Source organism: Oncorhynchus clarkii, chromosome 17, assembly GCF_045791955.1.
Source record: "Oncorhynchus clarkii lewisi isolate Uvic-CL-2024 chromosome 17, UVic_Ocla_1.0, whole genome shotgun sequence".
In the NCBI taxonomy this organism is placed as follows: domain Eukaryota; kingdom Metazoa; phylum Chordata; class Actinopteri; order Salmoniformes; family Salmonidae; genus Oncorhynchus; species Oncorhynchus clarkii.
Genome location: NC_092163.1, coordinates 71,484,323 through 71,503,147, shown reverse-complemented (window position 1 = coordinate 71,503,147; position 18,825 = coordinate 71,484,323). Strand labels below are relative to the sequence as shown.

Below are 18,825 nucleotides of genomic sequence, written 5' to 3'. Positions count from 1 at the left end.
AATGACTTATTTATGGCTGATCTATGACTATGTTTTATGGCTGATTTATGACTGCATTATTTTTCTCAAAGCTGACTTTGCTTCTCTGGAACGTCTAATCAGTCAAATGTTGAGTAATCTGGTCTTGGAGTCCATAAGTACTGGAGGATTTCTTGTTGCAGAACCCTTTTCATGCTTTGAAAGTCACAACTGTGTCAGGCAGACCATACATGGTGTTCTAGAACTATACCAACCGTTCTATTTAATGGTAGATCGGAAGGCGGGCCAAACACACTTCATCAAGTCAGATATAATGATCATTCCATTTTAGAATCTTGGTAGGCAGTGCAGTGAATTCTGTATATTTTGTCCTTGGGTGATGATTAACTAAAGGTGTGTTTATGGTTAGCCGACAACAAGAGTGTGTTCTTCCATGCTTTTGTTAGGATAAGGGGACCACACAAGGAAGTCTTGCTAAACAGGAGGATGCATTTCTAGTAATTCTCAACTTTATTCAACCTCAACAAGTACGGAAGACTTAACAAATAGGAATATTGGACATTTGTTCTTGGAATTCTCAGACGTTTGTATAAGGATGTTTCTTTCAATTGTGGATGTCTATTGTAAGTGTCAAAGAACTGCAATAATCCAAACATGTTATCTGCATTAATACATTTCTGAGGTGCTTATCTAGTTGACTGAGAATTTATTTGCTATTGTTTTGTTTTCTTGGAATACTGAAAAAAGGTTGGACTCAATTTGAACAAAATTGATTTATTTGACATTCTTGATCAAATCAAACATTCCTTTTCTACTTAGTGAACGTTAAATATCAACCTGTTCTGTAATTCACATACCATTTATCTGATTAAATTGTAAATAGGAAAAATAGTGTGCATTGGAAAGAAAGGAAATTAAACATTAGCAACATTGCCTAACATTCAACCTCTAAGATCTAAGTGGCGACCAGTGGGTGAAAAGTGGTTAGATAGTGAAGATTAGATAAGTGTTGGTCTCTGCCGGAGGGATCTCTTCTGTACTCATTAACCATGACGACGGGTACAGGGGGCCCAGTGGCCTCGTTCTCTGTGTGGGACTATGTGGTGTTTGTGGGGACAGTACTGGGGGCGGCCGGCATCGGCCTGTTCCAAGCCATCCGGGGCCGCAAGAACACCAGCAGCAATGAGTTTCTGCTGGGGGGTCGTCAGATGACAGCGGTGCCCGTCGCCATGTCCCTCACTGCCAGCTTCATGTCTGGCATCACCGTGATCGGCACTCCAGCAGAGGCCTATCGGTTTGGGGCGGCCTTCTGGATATTTGGCATCTCCTATGCCATCATGTCCATCATCACCGCTGAAATCTTCGTCCCTCTCTTCTACCGCCTGGGCATCACCAGCACCTACGAGGTACTGTAAGATATACCAGGCTGGGTCAGACCCGCCTGGGCATCACCAGCACCTACGAGATACTGTAAGATATACCAGGCTGGGTCATATCCACCTGGGCATCACCAGCACCTACGAGGTACTGTAAGATATACCAGGCTGGGTCAGACCCACCTGGGTCAAATACATACACAGTATGTCAAATACATTACAACATTTGAGGTGCAAATAGCTTGATGATTCCTATCGGTGTAAGCAAGGTGGATTGAGATAAAGTTATAGGGGTATGAATTAAGATGATAGCTAGGTGGGTGAAGATGAGAGGGTTTGCTCTAAAATATTTTACCCCTTTTTCTCCCCATTTGGTAGTTACGGTCTTGTCCCATCGCTGCAACATCCATACGGATTCGGCAGAGACGAAGGTCGAGAGCTGTGCGTCCTCCGAAACACAACCCCGCCAAGCCCCGCTGTTTCTTGACACAATGCATACTTAACCCGGAAGCCAGCCGCACCAATGTGTCGGAGGAAACACCGTACACCTGGTGACTGTGTCAGCGTCCATGCGTCCAGCCTGCCACAGGAGTCGCTAGAGTCGCTAGAGCGCGATGGGACAAGGACATCCCGGCCAGCCAAACAAACCCTCCCTTAACCCGGACGACACTGGGGAAATTGTGTGTCGCCTGGGCACGGCCGGCTGCGACACAGCCCGGTATCGAACCAGGATCTGTAGTAATGCAGCCTTAGACCGCTGCGCCAGCAGTTGTAATGTAACTAATAATTAATCAGTGATCCGTGAAAACAATCTAATCCAGGAGGGGTGCCAAGATGTTACATCTGTTACATTCAGCATCTGGGGACTTTACCTACTAAAAATATGTGACTAGTTGCTATAAAAGTAATTACAGGTATTTAATTAGTTTTGTGCACCAAGCAACCATTTAGCAGGTTGGCATTTATTGGGAGGAGTCATGTACTGGAGGCAGCTCTGCAGGGTAATCACTGGCTGGCATTGACACAAAGTCATAAAATCAGATTTTAAACCTAAAAATAACCTTTACCACACTGCTAACCTTATGCCTAATGCTAATTAATATTTTTTAAAAAAGCAAATGTTTGTTTTCAGAATTTTTTACAATATATATAGCCAATTTTGGCTGCAGCTGGCACATCCAGTGGATATCGCTCAGATCTGCCTCCAGGACAAGATTCATCCCAATAAACATCAACCTGCAACCATTTATGACTTGAACAAAACAGATGTAGACCTGCAGATAGTCAGACTACTGAAAAGTCTATGAATCTTTCTTCATCATCACTTCCTGACTAGGAAAAAAGCTTTATAAGTGTAAAAAGCCAATGAAATCAGGCCAGGTTTGACTGAAATTTTTATTTTTTCTCTAGTATCTGGAGATGCGTTTCAACAAGTTGATTCGGGTGATCGGGACCACCATGTACATCATACAAACGGTAAACATTCATTTAACATCACGAAAATGGGGCAAAAGGGTAGATCTTAATGAAGCTAATGTTTTCCAAAGGATATGGTGGAAACAAAAATCTCAATAATGCATTAACTACAGAAAATGGCAACATTTGTCCTTGTCCTTTTTTCCATTGCGTGATTTCAGGAAGCCAATCTGGGCATCTAAGGTAAACATTCCGCTTTATGGATGTGCATCAAGCATATGTTTACATCCATCAACTATTGGCTGATTTTGTTTCAGGCCCTGTACACTGGTATGGTCATCTACGCCCCAGCTCTTGCTCTCAATCAAAGTAAGTCATATGCAAAGTATCTCTGTAATGTCCTTTAATGAATCAACATAATATTATTATCTGACTGTTGACAGAAGGTCAATCTCTGGACCAAACTGATGATAAATCTTTATCTAATTAATTTGGTCTGTGACCTGCCAATAAAGGTATTGTCTAGTTGCTTACCAATTGATGCTCTGGTGGACATTCCTGCAGCCACCATACCAATTGCACACTCCCTGATCTGTGGCATTGTGTTTTGTGACAAAACTGCATCTTATTGTCCAGAGCACAAGGTGCACCTGTATAAGGAACATGCTGTTTAATCAGCTTCTTGATATGCTACACCTGTCAGGTGGATGGATTATCTTGGCAAAGAAGAAATGCTCACTAACAGGGATGGAAACAAATTTGTGGAGTGCTTTTCGTGCATATTGAACATTTTTGGGAGCTTTTATCTCAGCTCATGAAAGATCTGACCAAGACTTTGCATGTTGCGTTTATCTATTTGTTTCAGGTCATGGAAACAGTATTATTAGTATTATTTGGAAAAGCTGTGTAAATGGGTCTGTGTGTGTTTCAGTCACAGGGCTGGACCTCTGGGGAGTGCTGGTGGCCACTGGGGTGGTGTGCATCATCTACTGCACCCTGGTCAGTGGTTCATCAGATCTCACTCACCAATCAGCAATCAACTCCTTCACACTATGACAATACATATTTTAATATTGAATATTTATTAGGATCCCAATTAGCTAACACAATAATGTCAGCTAATCTTCCTTGGGTCCAACACAGAGCTTAAACTATATTACAAACAATTGCATTTACAATAAGAAATTAACAACATTTAACAAGTAGACATTAAATCAAATCAAATCAAATGTATTTATATAGCCCTTCGTACATCAGCTGATATCTCAAAGTGCTGTACAGAAACCCAGCCTAAAACCCCAAACAGCAAGAAATGCAGGTGTAGAAGCACGGTGGCTAGGAAAAACTCCCTAGAAAGGCCAAAACCTAGGAAGAAACCTAGAGAGGAACCAGGCTATGAGGGGTGGCCAGTCCTCTTCTGGCTGTGCCGGGTGGAGATTAATAACAGAACATGGCCAAGATGTTCAAATGTTCATAAATGACCAGCATTGTCAAATAATAGGTCTGGGACAGGTAGCACGTCTGGTGAACAGGTCAGGATTCCATAGCCGCAGGCAGAACAGTTGAAACTGGAGCAGCAGCACGGGCAGGTGGACTGGGGACAGCAAGGAGTCATTATGCCAGGTAGTCCTGAGGCATGGTCCTAGGGCTCAGGTCCTCTGAGAGAGAGAGAGAAAGAAAGAGAGAAACAGAGAATTAAAGAGAGCATACTTAAATTCACACAGGACACCGGATAAGACAGGAGAAGTACTCCAGATATAACAAACTGACTCTAGCCCCCCGACACGACACAACTACTGCAGCATAAATACTGTAGGCTGAGACAGGAGGGGTCAGGAGACACTGTGGCCACATCCGATGATACCCTCGGACAGGGCCAAACAGGAAGGATATAACCCCACCCACTTTGCCAAAGCAGAGCCCCCACACCACTAGAGGGATATCTTCAACCACCAACTTACCATTCTGAGACAAGGCCAAGTATAGCCAACAAAGATCTCCGCCACGGCACAACCCAAGGTTGTCAAATTGTATTGTCACATGCGCCGAATACAACCTTATGCTTACTTAGAAGCCCTGAAATGATTACTTACAAGCCCTTAACCAATAAGAAATAGAGTTAAGAAATATCTACTAAATAAACTAAAGTAAAAAAAAAAAATTTTTATCCAGAAGGAACAAAATAAAATGTCATAATAATAATGAGGCTATACAGTATACAGGGGGTACCGAGTCAATGCGCGGGGGTACAGGTTATTCGAGGTAATTTGTAAAGTGACATAGATAATGCATAGATAATGAACAGTGAATAGCATCAGTGTAAAAACAAAGGGAGGGGTCAATGTAAATAGTCCAGGTGGCCATTTGATTAATTGTTTAGCAGTCTTATGGCTTGGGGGTAGAAGCTGTTAAGGAGCCTTTGGTCCTAGACTTGGCGCTCTGGTACCGTTTGCCGTGCGGTAGCAGAAAAAACAGTCTATGACTTGGGTGACTGGAGTCTTGACAATTTTTTGGGCCTTCCTCTGACACCGCCTAGTATATAGGTATATATAGTATATAGGTCCCGGACGTCAGGAAGCTTGGCCATACCAGGCGGTGATGCAACCAGTCAGGATGCTCTCGATGGTGCAGGATATGGGGAACCATGCAAAATCGTTTCAGTGTGCAGAGGGAGAAAAGGTGTCGCCGTGCCTGTCTTTGGACCATGAAAGTTTGTTGTTGATGTGGACACCAAGGAACTTGAAATGCTCAACCCCCTACATTACAGCCCCATTGATGTTAATGCGGGCTTGTTTGGCCCTCCTTTTCCTATAGTCCACGATTAGCTCCTCTGTCTTGCTCACATTGAGGGAGAAGTTGTTTTCCTGGCACCACAATGCCAAGTCTTTGACCTCTTCCCAATAGGCTGTTTCGCCATTGTCGGTGAACAGGCTGTTGTGTTGTCAACAAACTTAATGATGGTGTTGGAGTCGCGCTTGACCACGCAGTCGTGGGTGATCAGGGAGTACAGGAGGGGACTAAGCAGGCACCCTGAGGGGCCCCAGTGTTGAGGATCAGTGTGACAGATGTGCTGTTGTCTACCCTTACCACCTGGGGGTGGCCCGTTAGGAAGTCCAGGATCCAGTTGTAGAGGGAGGTGTTTAGTAACAGAGTTCTTAGCTTAGTGATGAGCTTTGAGGGTACGATGGTGTTGAACACTGAGCTGTAGTCAAGGAACAGCATTCTCACATAGGTGGTCTTTTGTCCAGATGGGGAAGGGCAGTGTGGAGTGTGATTGAGATTGCGTCATATGTGGATCTGTTTGGAGTGGGTCTAGGGTGTTGATGTGAGCCATGACCAGCCTTTCAAAGCACTTCATGGCTACCAACGTGAGTGCTACGGGGCAGTAATCATTTAGGCAGGTTAGCTTCTCTATCTTGTGAACAGGGACTATGGTGGTCTGTTTGAAACATGTAGATGTTACAGACTCGGTCAGGGAGAGGTTGAAAATGTCAGTGAAGACACTTGCCAGTTGGTCTGCACATGCTTTGAGTACCTGTCCTGGTAATCCGTCTGGCCCCATGGCTTTGTGAATGTTGACCTGTTTAAAGATCTTACTCACATTGGCTACGGAGAGTGTGATCACACAGTCGTCCAGAACAGCTGGTGCTCTCTTACATGCTTCAGTGTTGCATGCCTCGAAGCGAGCATACAAGGCATTTATCTCATCTGGTAGGCTCGCATCACTGGGCAGCTCACGTCTGGGTTTCCCTTTGTAGTCCGTAATAGTTTGCAAGCCTCGACACATCCTACTAGCGTCAGAGCCGGTGTAGTAGGATTCAGTCTTAGTCCTGAATTGACACTTTGCCTGTTTGATTTTTCGTGTGAGGGCATAGCAGGAATTCTTATAAGCATCCGGATTAGTGTCCCGCTCCTTGAAAGTGGAAGCTCTAGCCTTTAGCTTTGTGCGAATGTTGTCTGTAATCCATGGCTTCTGGTTGGGATATGTACGTACGGTCACTGTGGGGTCGACGTTGTCGATGCACTTATTGATGAAGCTGAGGTGGTATACTCCTCAATGTCATTGGATGAATCCTGGAACATTTTCCAGTCTATGCTATCACATGTGACATGCTGGTAGAAATGAGGTAAAACGGATTTTAGTTTGCATGCATTAAAGTCCCCTGCCACTAGGAGCGCCACTTCTGGATGAGCATTTTCTTGTTTGCTTATGGCCTTATACGGATCGTGGTCTTAGTGCCAGCATCGGTTTGTGGTAAATAGACGGCTATGAATAATATAGATGAGAACTCTCTTGGTAGATAGTGTGGTTTACAGTTTATCATGAGATACTCTACCTCAGGCGAACAATACCCCGAGACTTCTTTAATATTAGAAATCGCGCACCAGCAGTTATTGACAAATAGACACACACCCCCGCCCCGCGTCTTACCAGACATACCTGGAGAAGCCAGCCAACTCTATATTAACATTTTCGTCGTTTAACCACGTCTCTGTGAAACATAAGATATTACGGTTTTTATTGTCCCGTTGGTAAGATAGTCTTAATCGTAGATCGTCCAGTTTGTTTTCCAATGATTGCACGTTGGCCAATAATTTGGAGGGTAGTGGTGGTAGTGGTGGTTTACCTACTCGTCGGCTAATTCTTACAAAGCAACTGCCCTCCTCCCCCCATTTTCTCTGTCTTTACTTCACGCAGATGACAGGTGTTTGGGCCTTGTCTCAACAAAGCAGTATATCCTTCGCTTCGGACTCATTACAGAAAGAATCTTTGTCCAGGGCCAGATGTTTTTCCTGAACCCATGACATGTTCATGCAGGGAAAAGTCTCAGCCCCAGTTATGGGCAATTACTACTGTAGGGTCCAGTTTTTTCCTGGTCAGGTCACAGGGTCAGGGAACACACTTAAACCTACACATGAACAAACCTCTTTGGTGCACATGAGGTTGCAGCATACCTTCCTTCCCCTGACTCCATGTTGCATTGTGGTTCTCAGGGAGGGCTGAAGGCGGTCATATGGACAGACGTGTTCCAGATGGTGATCATGTTAGCAGGCTTCGTGGCCGTCATCGCCAGGGGGGCTGTCATCCAGGGAGGTCTGGGGAAGATCTGGGATGACTGTTACCAAGGAGGCAGGCTCAACCTTTTTGAGTAAGTAAAATAGCCACACGTCATGCAGGGATTAATTACCACCACAGTATGACTCCCTATAGTTATCTGAGAATTGTGACTTTAATACCTTCTAATGCAGTTTTGATCCAGACCCTTTGAAGCGTCACACGTTCTGGACGATCGTGGTTGGTGGTAGTGTGATGTGGGCGTCCATCTACTCCATCAACCAGTCACAGGTCCAGCGTTACATCTCCTGTAAAACCCTAACTCAAGCCAAACTGTGAGTGGCACTCCTACCTTCCACAGTCATAACATACAGGAACAGCTGTGAATGAAGAATAGCAATATGAGTGTTTGTTCCATGTTGGCTTTTTTTAAAACCCTCAGGTCACTGTATGTGAATATGATTGGTCTCTGGGTGACTGTGAGCTTAGCAGTGTTCTCCGGCCTCACCATGTACTCCATTTACAAGAACTGTGATCCACTCACCAATGGTGATGTAGGGGCACTTGATCAGGTCAGTAAATGTAAGACAGCTATGGCTCTTACACAGGCATGGACAGTGCTGCACTATGGCAGTGTTATTGAAAGCTAGTGGGTGGGGTGCTTATATTTGTCCTATTTCACACACGTACACGTGTGTATTAATATGTATGTGTGAATTGGACAGGACTGTGTGTGGGATTAATAGTGTGTGTTGTGTGTGTGTGTGTAAACAAGCTGCTTCCATACCTGGTAATGGACATCCTGGCAGCCTATCCTGGAGTCCCTGGGTTGTTTGTTGCGGCAGCATACAGTGGTACACTGAGGTGAGTATTCTCCAGGGGAACCCAAATAGACAATAGACACAAATCTTCCAGGTGGCAAAGATATGGATAGATAGATATAGTCACTTATCAGCATAGTAACAAACCCCTACCTCGCAACCCCTCCCCGTTCTGGATCTGGAACCAGACAGCGGTCCGCCTATTGTGTATAGCAGGTATACACTAACAAATGCATGCAATCTTCCACTACTTTTACAACTAACCTACCAATGAATGTGTTTAACCATGAGTTCCCTGCAGACAAAGGGCAATTCCTCCTCTTTCTCTTTGCCTCATCTCTTGTCATTGCGTCTGTTTCAGTACTGTGTCCTCCAGCATCAATGCGCTGGTGGCTGTCACTGTGGAGGACTTCATCAGGCCAATGTACAAAAACCTGACAGATAAACAGGTGACCTGGATGAACATGGGCCTCAGTGAGTTTCACACAAAACACTGTGTATATGTGGGTTCATTCAAATAGTAATGTCACACAAATAAAGGTCAGTTTGACATTTGCCGAGGTATGTACATTATATGTCAATACTTTGCATGGAAAAATACTTTGCATTGAAATATATTTATAATCATGAAATGTGTATGGAATATTTAATTACCTTTGCACTCATTCCAGGTGTTTTCTTCGGATTTTTGTGCATTGGGATGGCTGCAATAGCTTCGCTGATGGGGAGCATTCTGCAGGTAGGAAAACTATAATCAGAAGTGACTCCGTATCGCCACCTGCTGTCTGGTAGTTGTCACTTCTACTTTATGTCTCTAACGTTGTCTCTTTTCAGGCAGCCCTGTCCATATTTGGAATGATCAGTGGCCCTCTTCTTGGGCTTTACCTCTTAGGCATGTTCTCGCGCACAGCAAACTCAACAGTAGGTATCCCACATCTTATTCATATCACTTTCATTATTCATACTTAAAGAATGATTGACTAATTTACTCAAAGATATATTACTAACCAGTAACACTATAAATGTTCTGACATGCAAAGATTTTGGTTGTTGAATACAAAACAACGTTAGACAATATAATGACATAGAAATGTAATATATCTTTATGGGTGAGACTGAGACGGCTTCCTTGTGCATTGCAGGGGGGACTCACAGGGCTGATTATGGGCCTTGTTATTACCCTGTGGGTGGGGATTGGAGCTCAGATATACCCACCCTTAGCTGATAAAACCAACCCCCTGCCAATCAGTGTGGCAGGCTGTAACCGCACACAGGACCTGAACTACACCACCCTGGCCCCATGGACCAGTGCAGTAACAATGACCCCTCTGCCTGAGTGAGTTACTCACGGTCACTCTATAATCACTGTCTTCAAAGTCACCCTATTCCACATATAGTGCACAATTTTATTCCAGAGTCCTATGTTGCTTATAGCTAACTATGGGTTAGTAGCCTTGTTAAACCAGCCTGATCTTGTGAGCTCACATTCTGTTTCACTGAATGAAAACGTCAATGCTGTGACGATCGTTGTTGGTGGAATTTGCCGAAGATGCAGCGTGAGGTAGGTTACTCATATTCTTTAATGATAACCAGGAAAAACAAGAAAGAGAGAACCAACGAAACGAAACGTACAGACTTGTAGGGCTCAACAGCAACAATACAATAACAAGATCCTATAACAAAGGTGGAGAAAAAGGCTACCTAAGTATGATTCCCAATCAGAGACAACGATAGACAGCTGTCTGATTGGGAACCACACTCGGCCAAACACAAATAAATACAACACATAGAATGCCCACCCAAATCACACCCTGACCAAACCAAATAGAGATATAAAAAGGGTGTGACAGTACCCCCCCAAAGTTGCGGACTCCGGACGCAAAACCTGAACCTATAGGAGAGGGTCCGGGTGGGCATCTATCCTCGGTGGTGACTCTGGTGCGGGGACCCTCGTCACCAACCCGGACTGGCGACCCTCTTTGCAGACCCCGGACTGGGGACCCTCGTGGTAGGCCCCGGGCTGGGGACCCTCGCTGCAGCCCCCAGACTGTTGACGCTCGCTGCAGGCCCCGGACTGGGGACCGTCGCCGGTGGCTCCGGACTGGGGACCGTCGCCGGAGGCTCCGGACTGGGGACCGTCGCCGGAGGCTCCGGACTGGGGACCGTCGCCGGAGGCTCCGGACTGGCGACCGTCGCTGGAGGCTCCGGACTGGGGACCGTCGCCGGAGGCTCCGGACTGGAGACCGTCGCCGGAGGCTCCAGACAGGGGACCGAAGCCGGAGGCTTCGTGCCATGGATCCTCACTGCAGGCTCCGGGCCATGGATCATCACTGGAGGCTCCAGGCCATGGATCATCACTGGAGGCTCCGGGCCATGGATCATCACTGGAGGCTCCGTGCCATGGATCACCCCTGGAGGCTCCGTACCATGGATCATCCCTGGAGGCTCCGTGCCATGGATCATCACTGGAGGCTTCGTTCGTGGTGGAATTAGACCAAGATGCAGCGTGAGGTAGGTTACTCATATTCTTTAATGATAACCAGGAAAAACAATACAGCCTTGTAGGGCTCAACAGCAACAATACAAGAACAAGATCCCACAACATAGGTGGGAAAAAAGGCTACCTAAGTATGATTCCCAATCAGAGACAACGATAGACAGCTGCCTCTGATTGGGAACCACACTCGGCCAAACACAAAGAAATACAACACATAGAATGCCCACCCAAATCACACCCTGACCCATCCAAATAGAGACATAAAAAGGCTCTCTAAGGTCAGGGCGTGACAAATGCAGCGGTCAGTCTGGTTTCACAAGATGGCGCCGACAGATAGGGCAGCTTTGCTTCTAGCTACAAAGCAACTTTGTAGTATACAGTTTTTTGTTAGTTATTTCTTACATTATTATTCCAGGAAATGTTTTGTGTTATTACATACACCCGGAAATAACTTTTTAATATCAGAGTGGCGGTAACTCACCAGCATTTCGACCGGGAATACGACTTTCACAAATTGGATTCTTTGTTCGTCCAAAACACAGCCGACGAGAAGAGGTATTCGGAGTGGACTTCTAGTCCGACTCAGGAGGCGCACACCATCCACCGCATCCAAGTATATTATTCGCTAATGTTCAGTCTCTGGACAATAAATTAGACGAGCTCAGGGTTCTCAGCTAGCTGGGTTCTCAGTATATAGCATCGACAGGATTAAAGAACTCTCCGGGAAGAAGAAAGGCTGGGGTGTATGTTTCATGATTAATCACTAATGGTGTGATTGTGATAACATATAAAAACTCAAGTCCTTTCGTTCACCCAACCTAGGATACCTCACAATCAAATGCCGACCGTATTACCTCCCAAGAGAATTCTCTTCAGTTATAGTCACAGCCGTGTATATTCCCCCTCAAGCTGATACCATGATTGTCATGTTGTGTCTTGTCTCTGTCCTTTCCCTTCACCCTGTCTCCCTCTGCTGGTCGTTGTTAGGTTACCTTTTCTCCCCCTCTTTCCCCCAGCTGTGCCTTGTCTCCTCCTAACCACCTCGTCACCCCTTTTCCCACCTGTTCCCTTTTTCCCTCTGATTAGGTCCCTATATCTCTCTCTGTTTCTGCTCCTGTCCTTGTCGGATTCTTGTTTGTTGTGTTTCATGCCTGAACCAGACTGTCGTCATGTTTGCTGTAACCTTGTCTTGTCCTGTCGGAATCTGCCGGTCCGTCTGAGCCTACCTATGTTTGGTAATTAAAGAAGCTCTGTTTAAGTTAATTCGCTTTTGGGTCCTCATTCACGCACCGTAACAATGATGGCCCTCAAAGAACTACACTGGACTTTAAGCAAACTGGAAACCACATAACCTGAGGCCGCATTTATTGTAGCTGGGGATTTTAACAAAGCAAATTTGAGGAAAACACTACCGAAGTTCTATCAACACATTGACTGTAGTACTCGCTCTGATAAAACACTCGACCACTGCTACTACAACTTCCGGGATGCCTACAAGGCCTCCCCTGCCCTCCCTTCTGCAATTCTGACCACTACTCCATTTTTCTCCTCCCTTCCTATCAGCAGAAACTCAAACAGGAAGTATCCGTGCTAAGGATTATTCAATACTGGTCTGACAAATCGGAATCCACGTTTCAAGATTACTTTGATCACCTGGACTGGGATATGTTCCGGGTAGCCTCTGAGAATAACATTGACGAATATACTGATATGGTGACTTAGTTTATCAGGAAGTAAATAGGAGATGTTGTACCCACTGTGACTATTACAACCTACATTAACCGTGCATAGATGGCAGTTAAACTGAAAGTGCTCAGACATGAGACGGCTGTGGCAGGGTCTACAGACAACCACAGACTACAAAGGGAAAACCAGCCACGTCACAGACACCGATGTCTTGCTTCCGGACAAGCTAAACACCTTCTTCGCCCGCTTTGAGGATAACACAGTGCCACCGACACGGACTGCTATCAAGGACTGTGGGCTCTCCTTCTCTGTGGCCGAAGTGAGTAAGAGATGTATGCGTTAGCCCTTGCAAGGCTGCCAGCCTAGACCAGCTGGCTTGAGTGTTTGAGGACATATTCAATCTCTCCCTATCCCAGTCTGCTGTCCCCACTTGCTTCAAGATGTCCACCATTGTTCCTGTTCCCCAAAAAGCTAAGGTAACTGAAATAAATTACTTTCTCCCCGTAGCACTCACTTCTCTCATCATGAAGTGCTTTGAGAGGCTAGTTAAGGATCATATAACCTCTACCTTACCTGACACCGTAGACCCACTTCAATTTGCTTATCACCCCAATAGATCCACAGATGATGCAATCGCCATCGCACTGCACACTGCCCTATCCCATCTGGACAAGAGAAATACCTATGAAAGAATGCTGTTCATTGACTATATCTCAGCATTCAACACCATAGTACCCTCCAAGCTCATCATTAAGCTTGGGGCCCTGGGTCTGAACCTCACACTCTGCAACTGGGTCCAACAGGGGCCCCACACGGGTGCGTGCACAGCATCCTCCTGTATTCCCTGTTCACCCATGACTGCGTGGCCACAATCATCAAGTTTGCAGACGACACAACCATAGTAGGCCTGATTACCAGGAAAATAACCTATCACTCAAGGTTGACAAAACAAAGGAGCTGATCATGGACTTCAGGAAAAAGCAGAGGGAGCCACGCCCCTATCCAAATCAACGGGACTGCAGTGGAGCAAGTGAAAAGCTTCAAGTCCCTCGGCGTACACATCACTGACGATCTGAAATGGTCCACCCACACAGACAGTGTGGTGAAGAAGGCACAACAGTGCCTCTTCATCCTCAGGAGGCTGAAGACATTTTGCATGGCACCTAAAACCCTCACAAACTTTTACAGATACACAATTGAGAGCATCCTGTTCGGCTGTATCACCGCCTGGTATGGCAACTGCACCACCTGAAACCGCAGGACTCTCCAGAGGGGGGTGCGGTCTTCCCAATGCATCACCGTGGCCTACTAACTACCTATCAACTACCTACCCTCCAGTATACCTACAGCACCCGATGTCACAGGAAGGCCAAAAAGATAATCAAGGACAACAACCACCCAAGCTGCTGCCTGTTAACCCTGCTCTCATCCAGAAGGCGAGGTCAGTACAGGTGCATCAAAGCTGGGACCGAGAGACTGAAAAACAGCTTCTATCTCAAAGCCATCAGACTGTTAAATTAGCCATCACTAGGCGTCTTCCACCCGGTTACGTAACCCTGCACCTTAGACGCTGCTGTCCTATATACATAGACTTGAAATCACTGGCCTCTTTAATAATGGAACACTAGTCACTCTAATAATGTTTACATATTTTTGCTTTACTCATCTCATATCTATATACTGTATACTCTATTCTACTGTATTTTAGTCTTTGCCACTCTGACATTGCTCATCCTAATATTTATTTAGTTCTTGAGCTAGAAACACAAGCATTTTGCTACACCCGCAATAACATCTGCTAAACGTGTAAGTGACAAATAAGATTTGATTTGATTTAACAAAGCTAATGTGTTAGCGCAAGGCTACTGTGTTAGTGTGGGCTCAGGTATGACTCTGCATCTTATTGTTACAGTGACCGTCCAGCTCTGGCAGACTCTTGGTACTCCCTGTCCTACTTGTACTTCTGTCTTCTGGGCACTTTGGTGACTGTGATCGTGGGCTTGGTGGTAAGCGCTATCACAGGTGAGGCTACCTCCTTTAGATCCAACCCTAACAGCATAGTGCATGATATTAATTATTTTTTTTGACTTCATGACCTGACCAGGACAAACTTTACATTTGACATTTACGTCATTTAGCAAACACTCTTATCCAGAGCCACTTACATGACCTATTCGTGTTAAGTGCCTTGCTCAAGGGCAAAGATAGATTTTTCACCTAGTCAGCTCGGGATTCAAACCAGCAAACTTTTGGTTACTGGCCCAAAGCTCTTAACCACTAAGCTCTTAACTCTGGGGCTAGTTGTTCCTGGTCAGGGCTGTTAAAGGGAAAATTCCTGGCACTAGGCATAATGACTTTGGCTGGTTCAAATTGATATTTTATGCAGTTAGTTAAACGTGACGTCTCCCTGTGTTGTCTGTCCAGGTGGCTGCAAGCAGGAAAAGCTAAGCTCAGATCTCTTTGTAAGGAGAAGTGATCTATTCTGTGCTGGCTGTGGCAAGGACTCAGAGGTAAAGCTTCTTCCCCCACCCCACTTCACCTCACCTCACCCCACCTCTCTCTCTCTCTCTCATACCGTAGGCCTACAGCTGTATTAAATGTTTTGTGCCTGTGTTAACTGGCTCCCGGTGTGGTCTTTGTGTGTCTTCTGCAGGCATCAGAACCTGAGATAAATGAAAAGGCTGGGTCAGAGCTGAAGAAGGGATCAAACAACGCTGGATTCCAAGACACTCAGTTTAACATTGTGGAGAAGGATGTGGAGAAGGTCACTAAAATGTGATGCTGCCACCAAGCTAAATGCACTCTGTCAACTGGAGTTCTCCAAGAGAACAATTTTTCCTCTTACCTTTCCATTCTACTTTTATTGTAATAAAATTCATTACTAAGAGAAGGAACCCCAAGTGTGTAATAATGTAGGTTGATACAGTTGATCAACTAGCTAGCTCATGTATGTTAGGCTAACTAGCTATCTAAATCTTATAGTTATCATAGCCAGATTATTGCCCAGGTGCCTCGACCCCCAGGGGGCCTCCATTGATTTTGTAGAGTCATTAAAGTATCATATGAACACACATAAGACATGGCAAAATGTGTAGAATTGCAGGAAATGAGCTTTAAAACTGTAAAATGTTCTCTAAACCAACAAGAGTGGTGTGAATAGTTTAGGATCCCATGTGTTGTGAGGTGGTTTGTTACTATCCCAGTAAATGACCACATCCATCCAGCCACCTAGGAAATGTGTGTGACCAGACCTTCTCAAATAGTAGTTGAGCATCCCTGACCTAGGCCATGGAAGGGTACTGCAATGTAAAGCAATATTTGAATGTATACAGCACATGTTGTAAGGTAGGACTTTTCAACCATGTGTTAAGATAAAACAATATATAACAATGTAAATCTAACTTAATTGTCAGTAGAAATAAGCATATGCAGTTCATATGTAATCATATTTATTTTGTGTTTACAGCACTTTAGGCTGAAATGAGACATTTTACAGCATGTAATATTATTATTGTGGATATAAAGATTGTGCTGAAATGCATACCCGTTTGCTTGCTTGATTTATCTGTTATTGTTCTTTTGGGATTTTTTTTAATATTGTCAAGTTTTCATAAACAAGGCAATGAGCTAGACAAGGCAAATGCACACTTATTTCTAGACGGGTTTGGAGGGAAACAGTTATGCAACTGTATCTTGCATGCTTCACATGCATCTTTACAAAGGTGACAATATTAATTAGGTCAACCAATAACTGTATGCTACTAATGTATTACTGGCATTTGTTGGCAGCTGACTTGGACATGCAGGTTCAGCCTACCGTACGCAAACATCCAAAAAACATAGAGAAAAAGAGACATATTTTCCCCCCTCTCCCAACCACCAGTTATTTCACCAGTTATTTTAAATAATAACTTAACTGCTCTGCAAAAAGTTCTGATTTGCTGACTGTAAGCCTACACAGAGAGTTAAATTAATCTGACCAATGACCATAGCTGTGCTTGAATACTAACCTCAATAACTGTACTATTTGTGATGTAAATTGAAGCATAGTATGGATATATTTAGTATGCCAAAAGTTTCCGGAAGTTGTACTACATTCGCCAAAAAGTATAAATGTAGTTGACAGTAGTGGACAGATTGGAAGAAAATGGCGGAAAATATGCAGCCGAAGTCCAACGAGAGCAGATCTAAATTTAAGTATAGCAAATTAAGAAAAATACTAGGAAAATGTTGAGCAATGTAATACAAAAGTATTGACTTTTAAAATAAGTTACATTATACGGTATGTTGGCTGACAATTTGTTGGCTACGCTAGACTTACAAACCACAAAGCATATTATGTAGTGCCGGTATGTAAGCTAGCTAACGTTGGTTGGCTTCTAATACATGGAACTTGCTAGTTTTATAATTGTTTGCTATCTAATTACTCAACGTTAGGCCTAACATGCGTAAGATAACTAATCCTTTTAAACCCGATTTATGTAGACAGACTTTTATCTAAAAAGAGTGTCTATTTGACCATAGAGTCTGATGACAACACAGCAAAGTTGATAACCCGGTGGGCCAGAAACAAATTCCGGTTCACAGGAAAGAGGCATGCGGCATTGAAACGGTTTGAGTAAGCAGCTGAATTGTGCAGCATTTGTTTCCTTGTCAACCAACAGACAATTATGGAAGTGAACACAGAAGAGGATCGCCCACTTCACTGCTCTCTGTGTTCTGTAGGGAGCAAGGCCCCCAACCAAATCTCGCTTGGGGCCCCCCACTTGATGGCGTAGAACAATTTCCTGCAATTCTACACATTTTGCCATGGGGTGAAAGAAAGTGTTTCAGTTTTAAAGCAAGTTTTCTGCAGTTCTACACATTTTGCCATGGGCCAGAGAGAAAATGTTGCAATTTTATAACACATTTGATTAAATTCTACAAATTTTGCCATGGGGCAGAGATTTATTTGTTGTTCCAGCTAATTTCCTGCAATTCTACCAATTATTTTTTAATCACTTTTAAAGCAAATATCCTGCAATTCTACACACACAATTTGCCGTTACTATTGCCATGTTAATGATATCCGAGTGAGAGTGACTCACAAAATCAATGGGGGCCCCTTGGAGGTCAGGGGATGACTGTCAGTGACTGACATAACAGAACAATGTTGGTGCACAACCAAATTTTGAAGTTACAGCTTGTGTATTCTACTATTTTAACTGTCAACAGTAAGTTGAGAACCTTACTGAGTAAAGAAAAAAATATATAATAAAAAATGGGAGAGGGGTTGGGGTCAGGGGCCCCCTAGCGTCCTGGGGCCCTAAGCAATTGATTATGTTGTTTATGCCTGGAGCCGGCCCTGGTAGTGAGTGGAGAACAGAGTAAGAAGTTTGATCTATGGGATGGGAAAATAAATGACTGCTATAGCAATAGACCAAGTTCCTGGTTTTACTCTCAGGGGTGCCGGCTGTGTAAGGTGAGTTAAATGTATTTTCTGAATGTTGACTGTGAAAATGAAATGGTAGGGAATCAACGACGGTCGGTGCCATTTAAGATGAGAAAGGACGATTTTGTTTTGAGAGCATGGCCTTATTTCTATTACAGCATATTGGATGACTGTCATTCATATTCCATTCACCAGTTCAATATAACAGCGATAGGTTTGGCTACTACATGATACTCACATTTTCCCTATGCCCACCACGTGGTTGCTACAACCTAACCTATGAATGAAAGTTTACAACGTAGGTTCACACTGGTCGAGAGAAAATGTTGAGGGGACAGTGACACATGGACAGACAGTGACACAATCAATATTGCCTTGCACACTCTTGCCTGTATCTAGCTGTTCTAGGGTGTAATCATTAGTACAACAGTTGCGAATAAGAGCTTCTATTGGACAAATTCAGGTATGTTTATTCTACGCTTTGTTCCGTTTGCTTCCGTTTAAAAAAAAATGTTGTTCAACAGAATCGGCGGAATGAATACACCCATAATCACGCAAAAACA

The 18,825-nt window shown here is 44.3% G+C and overlaps 1 protein-coding gene across 1 annotated transcript; it reads left to right on the top strand.

Moving 5' to 3' along the window:
* The first annotated feature begins 260 nt into the window (after positions 1-260).
* On the top strand, positions 261-16,372 carry LOC139371359 (sodium-coupled monocarboxylate transporter 1-like). The gene is made up of 15 exons (XM_071111709.1): positions 261-1,385; positions 2,766-2,831; positions 3,089-3,140; positions 3,703-3,770; positions 7,767-7,921; positions 8,022-8,162; positions 8,270-8,399; positions 8,603-8,691; positions 9,010-9,122; positions 9,320-9,387; positions 9,483-9,569; positions 9,791-9,984; positions 14,744-14,853; positions 15,256-15,341; positions 15,485-16,372. Exons 1-15 carry the CDS (start codon positions 1,029-1,031, stop codon positions 15,608-15,610), a joined length of 1,842 nt encoding a protein of 613 aa, XP_070967810.1. The 5' UTR covers positions 261-1,028; the 3' UTR covers positions 15,611-16,372.
* The last annotated feature ends 2,453 nt before the right edge of the window (positions 16,373-18,825 follow it).

Bases quoted from the DNA above. Each gene is read 5' to 3' on its own strand.
- LOC139371359 (XM_071111709.1), top strand. From the start codon at position 1,029: ATGACGACGGGTACAGGGGGCCCAGTGGCCTCGTTCTCTGTGTGGGAC. The intron at 3,141-3,702 runs GTAAGTCATATG...TGTGTGTTTCAG, and splicing joins AGCTCTTGCTCTCAATCAAA to TCACAGGGCTGGACCTCTGG. The intron at 9,570-9,790 runs GTAGGTATCCCA...TGTGCATTGCAG, and splicing joins CGCGCACAGCAAACTCAACA to GGGGGACTCACAGGGCTGAT.